This window comes from Dicentrarchus labrax, unplaced genomic scaffold (assembly GCF_905237075.1).
Source record: "Dicentrarchus labrax unplaced genomic scaffold, dlabrax2021, whole genome shotgun sequence".
Taxonomy (NCBI): domain Eukaryota; kingdom Metazoa; phylum Chordata; class Actinopteri; family Moronidae; genus Dicentrarchus; species Dicentrarchus labrax.
Genome location: NW_026136713.1, coordinates 26521407 through 26541801, shown reverse-complemented (window position 1 = coordinate 26541801; position 20395 = coordinate 26521407). Strand labels below are relative to the sequence as shown.

The 20395-nt window shown below is 40.6% G+C and overlaps 1 protein-coding gene across 3 annotated transcripts; it reads left to right on the top strand.

The window, feature by feature from the left end:
• Nucleotides 1–2280: 2280 nt before the first annotated feature.
• On the top strand, nt 2281–20289 carry LOC127374556 (keratin, type I cytoskeletal 13). Of its 3 annotated transcripts, none has more exons than XM_051420038.1 (8): nt 2281–2799; nt 2953–3035; nt 4911–5067; nt 5148–5309; nt 5436–5561; nt 6000–6074; nt 6172–6320; nt 6481–6688. In XM_051420038.1, the coding sequence occupies exons 1-8, from the start codon at nt 2368–2370 to the stop codon at nt 6599–6601; spliced, it is 1305 nt and encodes a 434-aa protein (XP_051275998.1). In that variant the 5' UTR covers nt 2281–2367; the 3' UTR covers nt 6602–6688. The 3 variants fall into 3 exon arrangements, with proteins under 3 accessions (XP_051275998.1, XP_051275999.1, XP_051275997.1); XM_051420039.1 differs by lacking the exons at nt 2953–3035; nt 4911–5067; nt 5148–5309; ... (2 more) ...; nt 6172–6320; nt 6481–6688 and adding exons at nt 15138–15266; nt 16794–16876; nt 17553–17709; ... (2 more) ...; nt 18822–19042; nt 19941–20289 and having other exon boundaries at nt 2290–2670; XM_051420037.1 differs by lacking the exons at nt 2281–2799; nt 2953–3035; nt 4911–5067; ... (3 more) ...; nt 6172–6320; nt 6481–6688 and adding exons at nt 14712–15266; nt 16794–16876; nt 17553–17709; ... (2 more) ...; nt 18822–19042; nt 19941–20289.
• The last annotated feature ends 106 nt before the right edge of the window (nt 20290–20395 follow it).

Sequence of the window (20395 nt, the reverse complement as noted above, 5' to 3'; positions counted from 1 at the left end):
TGGTTTTAACTGATTCATCTCTGAGCTTACAGTAACACGAGGAGGACGTTTAAAAGGTTAAACTGCTGATGTTGATATTTCCAACGTGTCCCAACCTGACGACGGTCCAAGCTGTGATATTTTACCTTTTCACACTCTGGTCCTAAAGAAAGTGTTTGGGTTCAGTTGAATGTGGCTCAACAAGGAGAGGATGATGACTGAATCCTCAAGTTTTTATTTTACAAGGTTATATTCTTAAAGCTCTAGTGTGTGACGTTGTCAGAAATGTAATATAATAATATAATCTTTGTGTTTTCGTGACCTTAGAATGATGTTTGTATCTACAGACACTGCAGCTCGCCTTCCATGGCGTCCACCATGTTTCTACAGTAGCACAGAACAGACAAACCAAACACCAGCTGTAGATCGGGCCTTTCCTGACCACAGCATTAACTTCTACACACTTTGCAGCCCGTTCTCATTCCCAGGTCATCAAATACAGACGGCGATTCAGTTGGTTTGCTTGGTTTCTCACACATAAAATATTCCAACTTGGTGTGAAAATACTTGGAAGTTATGACAGTGATGATAATTATTTAATTTATTTATTAATACAGGACAATTCTGCACCTCCATGATTCATTACTGTTCCTTTATTCCCTTGTTTGTTTTCAAAAACATGATTTTTCCCCCAAAAAAACCCTTAACATTGAGTCGTATGTACATTATAATACAATATATGTCAATATATAGAAGATAGATAGCAGGAGGCGCTGCATGCTGTCCCAGTTCAGGTGGTCAGAGTCTAACAACCCTAAATCTTCTATGAAATGCAAAATAAGAATTTTGTATTACATTAAACTTATGTCACATGAGTCATAATTGTGTATAACTTACCTACTGGACCATTAAGGTGTTTGGAATCACACCTTCAGCGTCCGGGGGCACTCGGACTACTACCTCTGCATTGAATAGCACTGTGTATGTGTTATGTAACAGCTTCCCTCAGATTAAATGAACAAAGGGTCGTATTTTTTTGGGAAGGTGTCGTCATTACGTCCATGTTCAGCTCAATAAACAACTACAGACTCAAACAATCCTTTTGTTGTGGTACGAGGAGGCTCGCCCTCCTCAGCAGCCCGAGAGAGAGAAATTAAAAAGAGCCTGTACACATGTTATTAATATTATTATTATTATTCTTATTAACTGAAGACTGTTGATCCAGTCGGAGGTGGTGTTGATTCAACCGTCCTGTGTTTCAGGATCAGCTCTGATGAGTTCGTCTTTGTCTGACTTCACGCTCAACTGAAATCTGAGTGCGAGCTGACAGACGCTGCTGGAGCGCCGTTGTCCTCAGACGGGTCAAGTTCAGTGTGTATGTTTGCAAAGTGACTGGGTTTACTATACACAGCATAACATGATAAATGACTTCTAGCACCAACCGCTCACAGACAAACTCAACTGAAACTCTGCAAGACATCATCATCCTCTATGTGGTATAAGTAAATATATATATAAACATATGGTAAATCGTTCATGCTGTACAGTAACGCAAACTCCTCACAGTTGACCCTTCCTAAGCCACGCCCCCTTTTTAAAATGTCAGAAATAGATTCATCATCCTCAATAACCCCAAAACCTTCTTTATTGTCCCAATCAGCCAATCAGCTGCTGAGATATTGTTCATATAGCTGATTATTGATGCTAACTATGCTAATTGTCCAACATATGCAGGTTAGCATCAGTCAGACCCTGAACAGTTCTAACATTAAACTTTATACCCAACAGTTCTGGTTCACAGTGAGGAAATATTAAAGAAACCTAACAACTGTATTTTCATTATAGAATATTTCATTATTAGTTGCACAGATTTGCTGCAGGTCTTCAGATTAAACGCACTCTTTGTTTGTGAGGATGCAACGTTACCGGCTGTTATTATCATTATACGGTGTTACTGTATAATTACGCCCACGCTCATTCCACACGCTGACATTTACCGACAGTAAACTTCCCTGAATGAACTTTCTCTGCTTGTCCCGACGGCTTCATTTACACAAGTTCCAGCTCGGTAGTTTGAATCCTGAAAGGTCGCAGGAGGCCTGGAGGTTGTGGAGACCTTCCCCCCCGGCGCTGAGCAGAGCCATCATTGTCACATCAATAAGCAGGTTTGAAGGTTACATTTTTCCATGACCATCCCTCGCTGCCACGCCCACAACAGGCCTCCACTACCTGGCTCCCCGCCTCACCTGTCATCATGGTATTTGCAGGGTGACTGACAACTCTTTGGCAGGAGGAGGCTTAAATAGGAGGCGAGAGACGTGTGCTCCTCACTCTCCTCACTCTCCTCACTCTCCTCACTGTGTCGTCTCTGGCAGCCACAGCAGAATCATGATCTCTCGCACTTCCTCCATGTCCATGCGGTCCTCCATGGGGAGCTCCAGCGGCTCCATGATCGGCATCGGCGGCGGCGGAGGTCGCATCTCCTCCATGAGGGCCGGCAGCGTGCACGGAGGAGCAGGAGGTGGCGGGGTGCGCATCTCCTCGGCCTCCATGGGTGGCGGCGGCTTTGGAGGAGGCTACTCGTCCTCCTCTAGCTACAGCGTGTCCGGCGGCGTGGACAGCTGCTCCATCGGCAACGAGAAGTTCGCCATGCAGAACCTCAACGACCGCCTGGCCACCTACCTGGCCAAGGTGCGCTCCCTGGAGAAGGCCAACGCCGAGTTGGAGCTGAAGATCAGACAGTTCCTGGAGAGCAAGGTGGGCCCCTCCACCCGGGACTACAGCGCCTTCTTCGCCACCATCGCTGACATCACCACCAAGGTAAACCTCCTCCTCATCCTCACGGGTGCAGGTGCAGCAACGTCAGCCAGGGCCAGAGAGTGAGCTCAGTGGGCGGGGCCTTTGGGTGTAGATATTGATTATTGGTTCTGTTTCTGACCTGTGAGTGATATGATGATGTCACTGTGATGTCAGATTCAAGGTGCCGTCAGAACGAATGGAGCGATCCACCTGAGCATCGATAACGCACGGCTGGCTGCAGAGGACTTCAGGACCAAGTGAGTACCAAGAAACTGTAGCAGCATGCAAACCACACACACACACACACACACACACACACACACACACACACACCACGTGTGAGTTTGATTGACAGCTGAGGGCCTCGCCTGTCAATCACCTTCCAGTAAAGGAAATCTTTCAACTTTAAACTTCATTGATCGATTACAGGATGATTCCACTTCATTATCGCTCTAAAAATAAGGACTCATTAAGAGTAATTAATGATCATTAATAATAATATTTATTATTAGATTAATAATAATAATAATTAGGGATGCTCGATATTGGCTTTTCTGCCGATATCCAATATTCTGATATTGTCCAACTCTCAATTTCCGATACCAATATCACCCGATACCGATATATGCAGGCTTTTTACACCAAACATATCTCCTGTTGTGGAATTAACACATTATGCCTCATTTTATTGTGATGCCCCACTGCTAGGGTGGCCATTTCCTTCACATCAAAAAGGAGGACACTTTGTATACACGGGGACACACAAGCAGATATTTGTTTGGTATGATCCGGTTTTAAATTTGAATGTTTTTCCACCAGATTACATAAAGGTGCATACACATACCACATAGCTAATAATAAATATACAAGATACAGCTCATGACAACGTGCCCTTCCAATTCAGATTACATAGGTCTAATAACCATCATACAGAAACTGTTCTTTTGTTTTTATCTGGATAGATAAAGGGTAAACAAATGCAGCACCTTCTGTTTCAGATGTATAGACTTTACCTATCTACATCTGAGTATGAGCATTTTCAGAGTTTCAGTCCAACAACTGACGTTAGCTCACCTTATGTTCTCTGTCCCTGGGAGCTTGATTGACAGCCTGGTGGGTGATCGAATCAAACATGGCTCATTTGAGTATTAAAATTAGCCATGTGTTGGTAGGTCAGGACATGAAAATGTAACCAATGAAATTATTTATTTTGACAGCTTTTTAGCCAATAAGTATTAAACTAACGAGGTAATGTGTCAGAAGGCTTTTTAGTGATTTTCTCAAAAGGAGGACAAACGAGTGTCCACAGGGGGTTTAAAAACCGGACTGTCCGGCCTAAAGCTGGATGAATGGCCACCCGACACACTGGATACATACATAAATGCAACATGGCTTTCCAAATGTAAACACTGTCTGTGGAAAATAAAAGAACAACTTCAACTTTCATTGTATTAATACTGAAAAGAGCACTAACGCTAAGCGCTAGCTAATCGCTAGCTTTGGTTAATGTGTTTAATTGTATTATTCACCTGAAGGAGTGCTAATGTAAATTCTAAGCCAATTGTTAGTTTGGTTAAGGAACAGCTCAGAGCAGGGTGAAATATTTAAGGTGCATTGAACTTATTTTGTGTTAATATTAAAATCATTCAGCTTTAAATTGTTTGCTTGTTAGCCACAGTTAGCAACCAACCAGTCTAGTGTTGTTGTTGTTGTTACGTCATCTAGCGCGCGCCGGTAAACGTCCCATGCTGCGTTCATGCAGGCTCGGAAATGCTGAAGCCTACAGAACAAACATCGGTTATAAAAACCCGATACCGATAATTCCCGATATTAAAGTTTTTAGTGAATATCAGCCGATAATATCGGCCCTCTGATATTATCGGACATCCCTAATAATAATAATTAATGATAATTTGAATGTTCAAACACGATCAGAAAGAATCTAAGGAGCAGAGATGATTTGAACACATTTTAATAAAAAACTGTAATATTAATGTTATTAATAAATAAGTTATTTATAGTTATTTTAAAAATAAATCCAGATGTTAACAGCTCATTTATGTGCTGATGTTTGATGCTTTTCTCCTCCTCCTCTTCCTCTTCCTCCTCCTCTTCCTCTTCCTCTCCTGCAGGTTCGAGAACGAGATGGCGATGCGTCTGTCGGTTGAAGCCGATATCGGCGGCCTGAGGAGAGTCCTGGACGAACTGACTCTGGCGAAGTCAGACCTGGAGATGCAGATCGAGGGTCTGAAGGAGGAGCTGATCTTCCTCAAGAAGAACCACCAGGAGGTCAGTGAGGAGGAGGAGGAGGCTCATCTTCATCACTGAGTGAGTAAGTGAACGCAGTGACACTCTGGTTGTGTTTGCAGGAGCTGTTGGCGATGCGCACTCAGATGACCGGTCAGGTGAACGTGGAGGTGGACGCGGCGCCAGGAGAGGACCTGTCGAAGGTCATGGCGGAGATCAGAGAGTACTACGAGGGCATCGCCGCCAAGAACCACAGAGAGCTGGAGAGCTGGTTCCAGGCCAAGGTAACGCCGTGACATCACTTCCTGTGGAGATCACTTCCTGTGTCGAGGTGTAGACTGAACCTGTGTGTGTGTGTGTGTGTGTGTGTGTGTGTGTGTGTGTGTGTGTGTGTGTGTGTGTGTGTGCAGTCGGAGGCGTTGAGCAAGGAGGTGGTCACTCAGACGGTCACCCTGCAGACATCAAAGACAGAAATCACAGAGGTCAAACGGACGCTGCAGTCGCTGCAGATCGAGCTGCAGTCCATGTTGGGGATGGTGAGTGTCAACGTTATTATTGTTTTTATTTTTGTTTTCTTAAATATTTAATAAATAATAATTTTTAAAAATGTAATGTTTGTTTATAAAGTTCATTCCAGATTTTTCTGTTTAGTTTTTATTGTTTTAAAATGTTTAGCTTTAGTTTTTTCGTTATATTTTGGGGTCATCAAAGTTGTTGTAGGACATGAAAATCCAACATCAACGTTTTTCACACGTGGCGCTAATTGTCTTCCGTACTTTAGACTTTTAAGGTGACAAACTAAACACGAGTCCCTCCACTCCCATTAATATAATATAAACCAGTTCAATTCAAACAAAGTGCAGGATTTCAATAGATGGTAAAGAAATAATAATATTCGACAACAATAATAAACTGGAAATAAATAAATGTTTCTTACTGAGGATGTAAACCGAGTTTATGTGTTTGTTGTGCAGAAAGCGTCGCTGGAGTCCACGCTGGCTGAGACACAGAACCGTTATGCCATGCAGCTCTCCGGGTACCAGATGCAGGTGAGAAGCTCCCACCTGTCGGTCTGAAGAAGTGACTCAGCGTTTTTCACGTTTCTACTCGATGAACCTTCTTCTTCCTCTTCTTCTCCTCCTGCAGGTGACGTCCCTGGAGGAGCAGCTGACGCAGCTGAGGGCCGACCTGGAGAGACAGTCGCAGGAGTATCAGATGCTGCTGGACATCAAGACCCGTCTGGAGCTGGAAATCGCCGAGTACAGGAGGCTGCTGGACGGAGAGGCGAGCAGCAGGTGAGAGCGATCACACCTGAGGAGGTTACAGATAAAACCTGGTTCAGAAAGCTTTTATTCTTTTAACTTAAATACATGTTTCAGAATTGGCCCTGCTCATCTTCCGCATATTCAGCAGGAAGTAATCTGACTCTGACTCTGTTCTCTGATTGGTCCACAGCATCAGCACCTCCACTTCATCATCCACGACCACCAAGCGTGTGGTGACAGTGGTGGAGGAGGTCGTCGACGGGAAGATTGTCTCCTCTTCCTCCTCCTCTTCCTCCGCTGTGTACCGCTGAGACGTTGCCGGGGGCGACAGCCAATCATCATCATTCACTGATGAGAATCTGACGTTAAAAATAAATAAAACGAGAGTCCAAATAAAATCTGTGTTTGTGTGTGTGTGTCCTGTTGCTATGGTTACTAATAGGTCAGAGGTCAGATTGAGTCAGTCATTGTGAGATGAACAAACTCTTTATAAATGGTTTCCTGTACGTCTACTTTTAATTTTTAAAAACTGTTAAAATCTTGATGATGAGACTCAGCAGGTCTACAGACCAAAGAAAGTCTTTTATTGAGGTAATTTCGATTTCTTCTTTGTAGAAACTTGAGTTTTAGAAACAAACAAACTTAATTTTTTGCAATTGAAAATATTACATTTTTAATCTAACAGCAAGTTTTTTGTTACTTAAAGCTTAAACTTAAAGATGTGTGTGTTTCTAAAGCATAGGTAAATTATTCGCTGTAATACGAATTTATTAAAGTTATTTTAACTCAAAAAACATTTTAAGTAACACACTCTTTTTTTTTTTTATTTTGTAACAAAAACATTCCTGATTTAATACTTTAATAAAGTCAGTGAGACTTAAAATGACTAAAGCTACCTGATCAAGTTAGTTTTACTAAAATTGTCAATATAATAAACAGTTAAATTAACTGATAACTGACTAAATTATTATAGTTAATATAGTTTGACTTAAAACTTAAGAATTTAAAGACAGTTGCTTTTAAAATGATGAAATATTGTAATATATTAAATATGATTATTTATTTCCTTCCGATCGTATTAATAAGTATTTCTGATTTTGGTTTTCTCAACATTTTTCTTTATTTGGGAAAATATTGTTGAATCATTTAGGAAACAGCTCCAACTTGTGACCTCTGCACTGTAGAGACGTCGCCCCCCTTTGGAGACAAACTCCTCTGTGTTGATAAACACACTGACGGAGATAACGTCAGCTGGTCCAACTGTTTGATTATATATTGGTAGAAAATGGCTGAAAATCAACAAAAACAATATTTTATACACATTATATAACAGTATTTATATTTATATAGTATTAAAAATCCTTTTGCATTGAACAATAAAATATGTGAACACATTAAAGTATAAAATATATTATTATCTATATATTTATGTATCATTTAACTCATTAGTTTTTAATATAAAGTTGTAACTCATTGAATTAAATCGTTTTCAGGCCTCTAGAAGAATAAAACTGACTCATGACAGACAAACCCAGATGTGGAGCGATGCTGCCCCCTGCTGGTCCTCGTCAGACATGAACTCCTCCTCTTTCCAACACTTTTACCTTTTTCTATTTTGCATTTTGTTGCAGCTCCACTGGAGCTTTAAAAACGCTGTGAGTGTTGCAGGCTGCTTCATGCCCGGGATCAGGAGGGATTTCATTTCCCACCTTCATTACAGGCGAGATGTTCCCTGTTGACCCCTCTGGGCGTCCCTCCTTCAGCGTCTCTGTACGGATTAGAAACAAAAGCTCTCGTCCTGCTTTGGCTCCTCGATGCTGTCAGAAGGTCTCAGGACAGATCGCACGATTGGATTTTCTCATGGAAACAAAGAAACTAAATATTTCTAGAGGGCAACACTTATAGAGTCTAATTTTATAGGTGAACAGCAGGAGGGAGGTCTTCAGTGCAGATTGTTCATTGAGTTTATTGCATGAGGTACAAAAGATCCCTTATAGATCCTCTATAGTGTCGGCCTGGAGCAGCTTAAATTCAGTATGGAAAGTGTTTAGTGTCCACTGATGGACTTTAATAAGTAGAGCTGTGCTGTATTATCAGTGCAACTCCACTGAGTGAGATCAATGGGGGTGGGTCTATTTAAAATGAGCTCCTCTGTTTTTACAGCACTGATTGACAGGAAGCTGGATCCAGGAACCAGTGTCCCAGCCTGGAAACCTGTTATGTTTTATATGTGTAAACAGCTTCGAGCTATAACATCAGTGACCCAGAGGTGGCTCCAAACAACCTCTTCAGATAACGTTCCTTGAACAAAGACTCTTGTTCCTAAACGGTGGTCGTTGTTTAAGGAGCGCTTTCACCGTGTTTTTACAGTGCAAATAATGAAAAATGTGAAAGATTGTTGAAATGCAGAATTTTTCTTACTATTTTTAATAATAACATAATACGTTTTTTAAAGAAGACTGAATTATCTCAACAACAGATTATTATTAGGTCGGCAAAACTTTTTTTAGTTTATTTAAAAACTTAAAGGTAAAAGTTTTAAAGAGTTAAAACCATAAAATGTATGAGTTTTTCTTTCACAGGGTATTTAAAGCGTTGAACAGTGTTTCTTTTTTAATTGGCTTGAAATTGTCTGTTTACAGATGTTTGTTGTTTGTTTACTGATCTTTGTTCACAGATGTTTGTTGTCTGTTTACAGATGTTTGTTGTTTGTTTACAGATGTTTGTTGTTTGTTCACAGATGTTTGTTGTTTGTTTACAGGTGTTTGTTTCCTGTCGGTGTTGATGACTGAATGCAGTCAGACAGAGAAACAGTTTCTGTGTGAATTCAGTCCGACTGAAACTCAATAACAAGCTAATAAAGTAATCTCTGCCCTGCAGGAGAGAAGCTGAGCGACTACGGAAGCCTGGAGGAGACAAACCTCCCTGTTTGCTTTTAATTCCAACAGTTAAAACTGTCAGTTGATCCCATAATGTGACTGAATACAACCGGTCTGTGTCCTCAGTGTGATAATAACACACATATACATCTGCAGCACCTCCAGGGACCCTCACCAACATAATAATATAATAATCATAATAATATAATATAACTACAAACTGCAACCTCGTCTGTTCTCAGCTTCCGTAGCTTCCATATTAAATGTATAAATCATTTTACAACCCTGCAGATATTATCTGTGATTTTGCTGCTTTTTCTCAGAAATAATTGGCTGCTAGCTGAACAATAAAAAGAAAACACAAAGAATCCAAACTGATGTTTCATTGACAGTCATCAGGTGCATCAGAAGACATTGGATGGAAGCGGTTCTGTAGATGATCAGGAGTCCAGAGGATCATTAGGCGTGATCTGATGCTGAGCAGTGATTGGCTGATGTCACCTGTATGGTAACTTCCCTGCAGCAGCAGATAGATGTGACCTCTGCTGTCAGTTATCTGACTGTAAAACTCAGCAGTGGGAGCAGCTCAGAGAGGAATCAGCCCTCAGCAGCTCGCTGTCAGAACCTGAAAACCCTCTGATTTATGAGCAAGGTGATATAACATGAGGCGGCAGTGGGGTGGGGGGTGGGGGGGTGATGATCAATGAAACAGTAAATGTCAGATTCCTCTGTTACTGCTGAGAGTTCACCATACGGCCAACATCAGCCAATCACTGTTCAGCATAAGATCACTCCTAATGATCCCCTCTGGACTCCTGATCAGCTACAGAACCAGTTATTATTTTACTGTCAGTTTGGATTCTTCATGTTCTCTTTTATTGTTCAGCTGGCAGCATATTGCTCCTTTCTACCTTTTTCTTGAGATAACGAGCGCCTTACACAGTCAGCTCTCAGATTGTTGTAGGTCAAATTAAAATGAATAATGTCCTCCAGCTCTGCAGGTTTCATATCCAGTCGCTCTGGGTCAGCACCTCTATGATTCTGATCTGAACTCATCAGATAGGATGTGGTCTCTGGGGTCCCTGTGTGATTAACAGTAGATTAACAGCGACGTATTGAGAACCTCCGCTGGGTCTCCCAGCAGGTGAACGAGGCTCTGAACAAGAGAAAGTTATAGTGCAGTGAATTAGAGCACATAGCTCAAACATCAGGTTGGACCACATTCAGGCTGTTTACTGGATGAATGAGTGACATAATCAATCAATCAATCAATCAATCAATCAATCTCTCAGAGCTGCGGGAAGTCTCAGTATTGCTTTAGATTTCGGAGGGAAAGTGAACTCATTGTTAGAGTTGATTGGCAGATGGTTTATACAGCTTAAGCTTCATTCAGAGCTGAGGTGTGGTCACAGTTTGGAGGTTGAAAAGTTACCAGAAACCAGCGGAGACAAACGAGCTGCAAAACCTGATGAGTAATGCAACCTGATTCTGCTGAGCCCTTGAACAAGAGAGTGTCGGTGTTTACAGTGGAGGCACAGGAGCTTTAGCAGTCGTTAGATAAAGCTTATAGTCGACTGATTGTCACACGTTTCTGATATTACTGTATTAGTTATAACCTCCGGTTCTGTGGCTCATTCGGGCCCCGCCCCCCGGCAGTATTCCCTGCTGGGTCCCCCTGCTGCTACACTAGCAGTGTTTAAACTCCCCCTGTGAACATCACCGAAACCTTTCTATAAATCAATTTAAACCCGGAGCAGAGTTAGCCAGCAGCGTCTACCTGCAGGTATAAAAGTCCATATATAAATAATAAAACGGGAATACCTGCACTCTTACGTGTAGAGACACATAAACTCACATTTCACTCCCATCATTCAGGGATCAGTGCTGCGCTGGCTGCAGGGTGGAGGCTGGTACATGTGAAAGCAGATCGCTGCCCATCAATCAGATCTTTTCATCCCTCAGATCAGAAGTCACAGTGCTGCCAGTGAACAGATTAAGGCTCACACACACACAGCGGTTGTTTATTAAACCTGAACACGCATACTGTAACTGCAGGCGAGAGTGGCCCGAATCGGATCCTTTACTCAGTGTGAACGGCACAGATCACTCTGACTCTGAGCTTTTTATTCTGCTGATTTTCTGCAGTTTTGTGTCCATGAGTTGAGTGAAAACTCAATGTCTGGCTGAACTTTTATGGTTTCAAGCTTGTTTTAAAATGAGGACTGTAATATCTTAGATATGCACTAATTGCAGGGTATGTGATATCACGCTACCACATTAGCCCTGAAGCTACATCAGCCTTGTTCTGCAGCGTATGGAAACGTTGAGTGTAAACTTCTTCAAATCCAATACAGTCACAGAAGCACAAACTGTTAAACTCTGGTAGCATCCAGAATCTACACTGTAAAAAATATCTGCAAGTTTACAGAGTTTTCCAGATTTATTTTCCAGATTTTTTCTAGCCTGTGAATGTCCAATGTAAAATAATGTAAAAAAATCATTTTTATTAAGTTACTAAGTTACTGTCCATGTGAACTTTAAAAAAACTATTGTTTCATATACTGCTGCATGAAAAATCTGTAAATATATGTTTAAAAAACTGAAGAAGAGCAGATTTTGCTTCAATACTGGCTCATAGATGGGTGAGAAAACAATAGAATTATGCAATGTGAGTCCTTATTCTTGGACACCTTTGTCATCCTAGGAAGAAAACATCAGCTTGTAGAACAATACAGCAGTAAGCTAGTTAGCCAAGCATGCTAATATTTACAGCTAATCACAGAGCAAAAAAACACACTGCTTAATCTCGTTCTTACACTTTTGATCTGGTTTGATCCAAATACAGATGGAGAGTAACGCTCTTACTACATCCCCCACGATTCCTGTGTTTTGAAAATGCTTAACAGTTCCACATCCAACACACACTCGCTTTATCAGAGTTCATGTGGCTTTTACGTTTTGATGGACAGAAGATTCATATTTAAAGACTCTCTTTTGTGGCGTCCCCCAGGGGTCTATTCTGGGACCCTCTTACTGACTAAATGCAGGATCAAGGCTGGATCCGAAACTTTGATTGCGTCAATACTACTGAGTACTGAAAAATCAAGAAACCATTGGAGTAAAAATCTGTGACTTTGTGTTAAATTAAATTTATTAAAACAATGAAAAACAAACAGCTGCTTTATTTCCAACACTGGGACCAGACGACTTTCTCTTAAACTGAGAAGTTGTGTGAGTGCTCTTACTCTGAAAATAAGGACAATAATCTGGTTCCTCTGCTGGGATATTATGCAACCATCGTTGTTACTGGTTAAATCCACCTCAATATTAGCCGTAAGATCTTATTAAGACACAGACAGATTCTATCAAAACCTGAGTACTTTTTCTTTTTGGACAAAACATTGACTAATTTCCCAGAAACAAGGCTTGTTTTTACTTTTTTGAGATTCCTTTTTTGCAGTGTACGAACTCACTATCAGCACCCAACAGCTTCTACAGCTGCAACCATGAATTAATCAATTAGACTTGTTGAAGTTGAAACGATGAGTTAAATTACAGAGAGGCTCCTGCTGTCAGCTGTCTAACGGCGGTTTAAGATGCTGACAGGTTGTCAGTGTTGATATATGGAAAGAGGGGTAGCAGAGCTGCTCTCTGTTTTTTCTTTTTGGCTGCGGTCCAAATATTTAAGGTGGGTTCGAGCAAGTGATGATATAACAGTGTACATTACAAATGCAGGGCCGTTCCTCCTCACAGCTCCCCCAACTCTCTCCACAAAATGATCTCAAATGCAGTTATAAAGAGTAACTAACAGCTTCCACCTGTGTGAGTCTGAAGCTTTTTATTTTCTGTAGTGCAGTAATACGTAATATTTGCCTCTGAAGTGTCGTTGATTTGAGCATAAAAAAGTACCTCAAAAGTACTCGAGTAAATGTTCTTAGTTTCTTTGCAGCACTGTTTACTTAAAGGAGTCTCTGCATGTACGGAACAGTTTATTCTGACAATAACTGCAGGTCACTGTACTATTAATAAAGGGAGCATAAACCAAGGGTTCAAATGGTTAACACCAAAGCACACATACCACAGGTCACCATGACGACACAACAAACTGACTCTGTCAGCTGGGGGCGTTTTCCCACAGCGCACCTGAGGTAGGACGCTGTCAGACAGGTGAGTGCTCGATGCCAGGAGGCCTTTCTGTCATTGCAGCTCTGAAAACTGAACTCCAGCAGGAACGAAGTGTTAGAGGGGAGGGGGAGAAGTACTTTATACTGCATACTACTTTTATTTTACAGTTTGACTTACTTTACAGATTATTAAAACAGAACATCATCAACTAATAAAAGATGATCATATATTAAAGTATGAGCAGACTATTAAGTCATAAAAACATTCACCAGCTGCAATATTAAAGCACATGAATGCATTACTATTTATAATCCAATAATAAAATAATGTAATGTAATGCATGATGAGTACTTTTATTTTTGGTACTTAAGTATTGTATTAATGAAGTATTTGTACACCGTCATATTGCTGCTTTACTTTAGTTAACCCTCTGAACTCTGCAGAGATGGTCCTCCAGTGCCTACATTGGTATTTTTGCTTCTGCATTTCTTGGAGTATCTTATCGTAATAAGTTAAAAAAGTACTGAAATTAAGTCTTAATAAAATATGGGAAATTTTACCTGTTTTTCCCTCAAATTTTATGAAATAAAAACTTCTGCACCAATCAACGCATACATAAAGTAACACAATGTAACGTAAAGTAAAGTTACGCAACATAAAGCAATGTAAAGTTACGCAAAGCAACTAAAAGGTATGCAAAGCAATGCAATGCAACACAACGTAAGGTAATACAATGCAACATGAAGTACTGCAATGCAAATTAATGCAACCTAAAGTAACATAACCTAAAGTCACACAATGCAACTTAAAGGTATGCAAAGTAACGTTAAGTTGCACAATGTAAAGCAACATAAAGTAATGCAACGTAACGAAACAACGCAGAAGTTGCTGATTATTCTGACAGTAAATCCTCCTGAATGTTGCAAGGTGGAACTTTAATTAAATTAAATTAAAATAAATTACAAAAAAAGGTCAAACTGTAAAAATGTATCCTCAAATGAGATTTAAAACTATCAACTGAAACCAACAGAAGCTCCTTTAGATCTGAGTTGAGTTTCAGGTATAAACTCTTTTCATTGACAGTGAAATGTGAGCCGAGCAGCAGCAGAGTCAGTACAAACATCATAGTCGTCTAAAGGTCGAAACAGATGAGACGGAGCTGATATTGATCAATTATTTCAATATTTCTGAAACAACTGCAGTAAAAGTACAATATTTCCCTCTGAATGTCCTGCAGAAGTATAAAGCTGCATTAAAATACTTCAGTCAAGTACAAGTACTTCAAAATCGTCCTCAGCACAGTGACATTCCTCATGTGGGGGGGTGTGTCCGGTTGACTGCACCCTTCACCTGCAGCTCTGCCCACCTGAGCACCTTTAAAAGGAGGAAACTGATTGTCTCTCCTCACTTCTCTCCTCTCCTCCCTCCACCGGAGCAGACAGACAGACAGACAGACAGACTCCTCCTTATCAGCACCATGACTTCTGTTATGTACTCCTCTAGGAGCTCCATGATGGGCGGCGGCGGTGGCAGCATGGGCCTGGGGCGAGCATCCTATGGTGGCATGAGCTCCTTCAGCATGGCAGGAGGAGCAGGAGGCGGCGGTGTTAGGGTCTCCCAGGCCAGCAGGAGCTTCTCTGCCGGCGGTGGTGGCGGCTACAGCTTCGGTGGTGGAGCTGGTGGAGGTGCAGGGTTTGGTTCAGGTGGAGGCTTTGGTGGCGGTGCAGGCTTCGGTGGCGGCGCAGGCTTCGGTGGAGGAGCGGCGATGGACGACAGTGTCATCGGCAACGAGAAGTTCGCCATGCAGAACCTGAACGAGCGCCTGGCCACCTACCTGGCCAAGGTGGCGGCACTGGAGAAGGCCAATGGCGAGCTGGAGCTGAAGATCAGGGGGTTTGTGGAGAGCAAGACTGGACCCAGCACCAGAGACTACAGCGCCTTCTTCGCCACGATCACAGAACTGCACGGCAAGGTGAGGAAGAGGGGCAGCATGGGAAATGGTGTTGGTAAGCTCAGGTCCATCCTTTCAGAATGTGACCACAGAATAAAAGTAATCAAAACATTTCTGATCTTGGCAGCTCTCAGCTTCCGTAAAAATGAAAAGAAGTTAAATAAGAAAAAGCTCAACAAAAAAAATCCAGTAAGAAAATAAAAAATCTAACATCTAAATTAATCAGCAAAAAAACAGAGGAAAAATAAAAGTGGCCAGAATTTCAATAAATTTAATAAATATTTTACTCAAACTATAGCTATATAACTGAAATTAACTTTTGATCTTGGCAACTCTCAACTTCCGTAAAAACAAAAAAATGAGAAAAAATAACAAGCTCAACAAAAAACAACAAATAAAGTCGAGTCAAAATCGAACCAGTAAGCAAACACCATCAAAAAGTGGCCAGAATTACAATCAATTATTTTTCTTCTTGCAATAACAGGACACATATGTTGCAAAAGGAAGAGATAATAAGATTGTTAACCCCTGAACTTGAGGATTAGTTATTGGCAGCTTTTGGCTTCCATAAGCAGCTCAACGTTCGGGGCTAAAGTTCTGTAATTTGAGGCAGTGAGGCGTGAATCGGGGCTCCGGGGGATCAGATGGATGTCTGTGTAAAAATAGGTCGACCACACCTGTGTGTAAGTGATCCAGGTGAAGCTGCCACACCCAAAAACTCAGCAACAATCTGATAATAGATGAAAAGTTTAAAGTCGTCCAGTGAAGAAAAAACACCAAAAGAATCTGCTGTTTTTCTGTTTCATGTCATTGCAAATTGAAAACAATAAAAAAAAGCTAGTAAGTGGACCTTGAGTGTTTTGAAAAAAATAATAATAATAATAATCAACTGATTAATCAGTGATGATTGATGATTAATCAATACTCCAAAATCGACAAAAAAATATTGCAACTTTGGCAGCTCTTGCTTTCCATAAAACATCAATATGAATCAGGGCTCCCAGTGATCGGATGGATGTGGACCACACCTGATCCAGGTGTAAGTGATCCAGTTTTTAGGGTCATAAAACGATGTGCTGTGATTGGTCGGAGTCCTGTGGGTGTGAAATGATGACGTGAAATCTGATTGGCTGCAGGAGACACAAATAAAATCCACAAATAAACATATTTCTTACTTTAATCTTCATACAATGTTTTAATTTTGAATTTTCTATTTATTATCTGTATTTGTGTTTTATTTTTACTTTACATTCTTATATATTTTATTATATTATATATTATATATAATTATTATACTTTAATATGTTCGCACATACAATCATTTTTCTATATCTGACACACAAACATACTTTCTGTGTGTTTACATGTTTATGAATCAGAATCAGACAAATAAAATGGTGGACAGCAAAGAAACAGCATTATTTGGTCAACAGGAAGTGATTTTGTTCATGTGACAGAAGATTTAGCTATTGATCAAACGTTAAATTGATCGTTCCTCCGTCCTCTGACATCATCATTGTTTTCTGTTTGTTGTTTGTTTGTTTACAGATCCAGGACGCCATCATCGTCAAAGGTACCGTCATGCTGAGCATCGACAACGCAAAGCTGGCTCAGGACGACTTCAGAATGAAGTCAGTATCTCTTTGTTTACCTTTGTTTGTTTGTTTGTTTACCTTTTTTTAATGTTACTCCCCTTTAAGCTGTAGACACTTCAATAATCAATAACAGCACATTGATTGATCAGCAGTTATGAGCAGCAGCAGGACGCCCTCTGCTGGCTGCTGAGGGAAACAACAGGAGGATTTATTGTGATTCAACTGCAACAATTTAAAATTAAAATTAAATCTTTGATTCATTTGAAAAATAACATGATTAGAAAATAAGAAAATATTAAAAAACCTTTTAAAGCTGAGAAACAAAGATTTTATAGTTCAAGAAACATTTTGAGAGATAAAAAATAAAACAAACTAAATTTACTTAAAACACTTTTCTATAAACCTTAAATTTGATTCTGTTTTGTTTGAATAATTATTTTATAATTTTTATTGTTTATTCAGTTTGTTTTAAACACTCCAGTGATATAAATTTAATATAATTGATATAAATTTAATATAATTGATATAAATGTAATATAATTGATATAAATGTAATATAATTGATATAAATTTAATATAATTGATATAAATTTAATATAATTATTGATATAATTTGGGTACAGATGTTTTCTACGGAGGCTAATAAACGTCGACAGGCTCTGCAGGGTCAGACTCTTATTGACCCTCTGACATCGTAACAAACTGTGTGCAGGTTCGAGAACGAGCTGTCGATGCGTCAGTCTGTGGAGGCCGACATCGCCGGGCTGAAGATGCTGCTGGGAGAACTGGGCGTGGCCAAAACCGACCTGAGCATGCAGATCGACGGCCTGGCGGACGAGCTGGTGTCCATGAAGAAGAACCACGAGGAGGTACCGATGATTATCTAAAGAATGTGACTGTCTCTTTAATCCTTAAACCATCTTCAGTATGTGGTTGTCTTTTGACTAGCTTAGCACATAGCATACATGAGTACAGGTAAGCAGGAAGTTGACTGAGGCTAGCTCGGCTGTGATTGGAGCACAGAGCAAAAAAGAGCGGGGTTTTAGAAAATGTAAAACCTAACTGACCTCCGCCCTCCCTCCTCCTGCAGGACCTGCTGTCCATGAGAACTCAGATGACCGGTCAGGTGAACGTGGAGGTGGACGCTGCTCCTCAGGAAGACCTCACCAAAGTCATGGAGGAGATCAGAGAACACTACGAGGCCGTCGCCGCCAAGAGCCGCAGAGAGCTGGAGGGCTGGTACCAGACCAAGGTGGGGACGGAAACCTCCGTCTCAGAGAATCAGCGAACCTGAACTGTTTGATGTCTTTTGGTTGACCTGCTCCTCTTCCTCCTCTTCCTCCTCTCAGTCGGAGATGATCAGTCAGGAGGTGGCGACCACAGAGATGACGCTGAAGTCTTCGACCACAGAGGTGAAGGAGGTGAAGAGTCAGCTTCAGTCTCTGGAGATCGAGCTCCAGTCACAGATGAGCATGGTGAGTGCACACCGCTAACTAATGCTAATGCTAACTCTGAAACACAATTTATACTCAATATGTTACAGATTAAATAAATATATATATGACATTCGCCGCCACTAGGTGTCGCTCTAGAGGACCAGCATCTCCAGGCCCTGCAGCCCACAAGACTCCTTTCATAAAACCAGTGAATTTATCTTGTAGATAACTGTTAACTTCATTAAAGTGGACAGAACCAGAATAAAACTCATTAAAGCGTCTCTGTTAGTGTTTCCAACAATCACCAACTCTGGTTTGGTGGAAATAAATCCTTAATTCACCGACGTAGACGATAAAAACAGCAGTTTCAGTCGGAGCAGACCGGCTATGGAAACAAACCACAGAGAGGCTGCGATACAACACAGGCAATTAATCGTTAGATAGCTAGTTAGCTAGTCATTACTACCCTATTATTAGTATTTCTGTTTATCTGGACGCCTCCTGATGTGTTGTTGTTGTTGTTTATTATTGTTGCCTCCCTGCAGAAAATGTCTCTTGAAGCCTCACTCGCTGACATCCAGAGCCGCTACGGGATGCAGTTGAGCGGGTACCAGATGCAGGTGAGCAGCATGGAGGATCAGCTGGTGCAGCTGAGGGCCGACCTGGAGCGGCAGGGACAGGAGTACCAGATGCTGCTGGACATCAAGACCCGTCTGGAGCTGGAGATCGCCGAGTACAGGAGGCTGCTGGACGGAGAGGGAGTCGGGTAAGAGCAGAGAGTCGGACTGAAACGACGTCAGAGTGAGACGTCGCTGTTTTAACACACTCTCAGACATAAAGTGGAAATTATAACTTCAGGCTTTTCTAACTGTACGGAAGCTCTGGGAGGCAAGTGAGAAAAACATTTCTGGTAATCCATTTTCAAAGTCTGATTTAAATTATTTTATATAATAATCTCTAAATTCCATTTATTTTATTTCATCTGTGAACCATTAACATTTTAGCATTTTAGGTTAAAATCAAACTCTTTGGTAAGTACATTTTGAAAAAAACTTAAACATTTTTAAAAAAAGATTATGAAACAAAAAGTCTGAAATTAAAAAAATCAGAAAACCGTTGATGATTTAATATTTACAAATCCAGCTCTTTCATTTTCAAACAATCAGATTCACGACTCAAACATTTTTAAAAAATATATTAATTTTATATTCACTAAGAAGAAAACTATATTATTATTATTATCAGGTCAACTTCAAACTTTTAACAACATTTAGTGACGACAGTTACCTTTAAATTATTAGTTTTCTCAACTTTTTTGGGGGAGAAACTGTATGATGTAATCATTACTATAACCAGTTGTAATTTACTGCAGTTACTCAGTAATCAGATTACAGATACATTTAGTAAAAATGGGGATTATTTAGCAGTTTTTCTTTCCATTTGCTTTTCTATGGTCACATCATTCTGTTATCAATTATTCTTATTGATCTTTCCCGTCTTTAATTACATATTTGAGGTAATTCCAAAGTAAATAAGTTACTTTAATATTGTGATACTTGGATTTTGTTACTAACTACAACAGGTAACTAGTGACTGTAATCAGATTACATTTTTAACACTGCTAACAACCATAACTTTAACTTCCTGTTCCGTGTCTCTCACAGATCTTCAGGCATGTCCTCTTCCTCCTCCACCACCACCACCACCACCAAAGTCATCACGAAGGTCATCGAGGAGACCATTTGAGCGCGACCACCCGTCTGTCTGACCCCCGGAGGAGGAGTCAAACCTCAACCTTTCCTGCGCGCTGAACGAGAGATCGGGAACGACAGTTTCTGTTCTGCGTCCGGCTTCATTATCTTTACTTTCTGCTGTCGTTCAGACCTCAGTCGCCCTGAAGGTTGTTGGGTCTGTGAGGGGAAACATGAAGCGTCCTCGAAGGTCTGAGCCGACTTTAAAGAACCTTCTTTCTGATGCTTCAATTCAAATAAAAGTCTACTAAAGTCAACAGAACGTGTCTGAATGTTTCTGAGGGAAAAGCTGCATAAACACTGTAAAAAAAAAACCCCAGAAGTAATAATAATAACTGACTCGTAAAAATAAAAATAGTCATTTTCTA

Coding starts and splice junctions, on each gene's coding strand:
- LOC127374556 (XM_051420037.1), top strand. CDS start 14,772: ATGACTTCTGTTATGTACTCCTCTAGGAGCTCCATGATGGGCGGCGGC. Junction 18,093..18,189: donor AGGGCTGGTACCAGACCAAG/GTGGGGACGGAA, acceptor TCCTCCTCTCAG/TCGGAGATGATCAGTCAGGA. Junction 19,043..19,940: donor CTGGACGGAGAGGGAGTCGG/GTAAGAGCAGAG, acceptor TGTCTCTCACAG/ATCTTCAGGCATGTCCTCTT.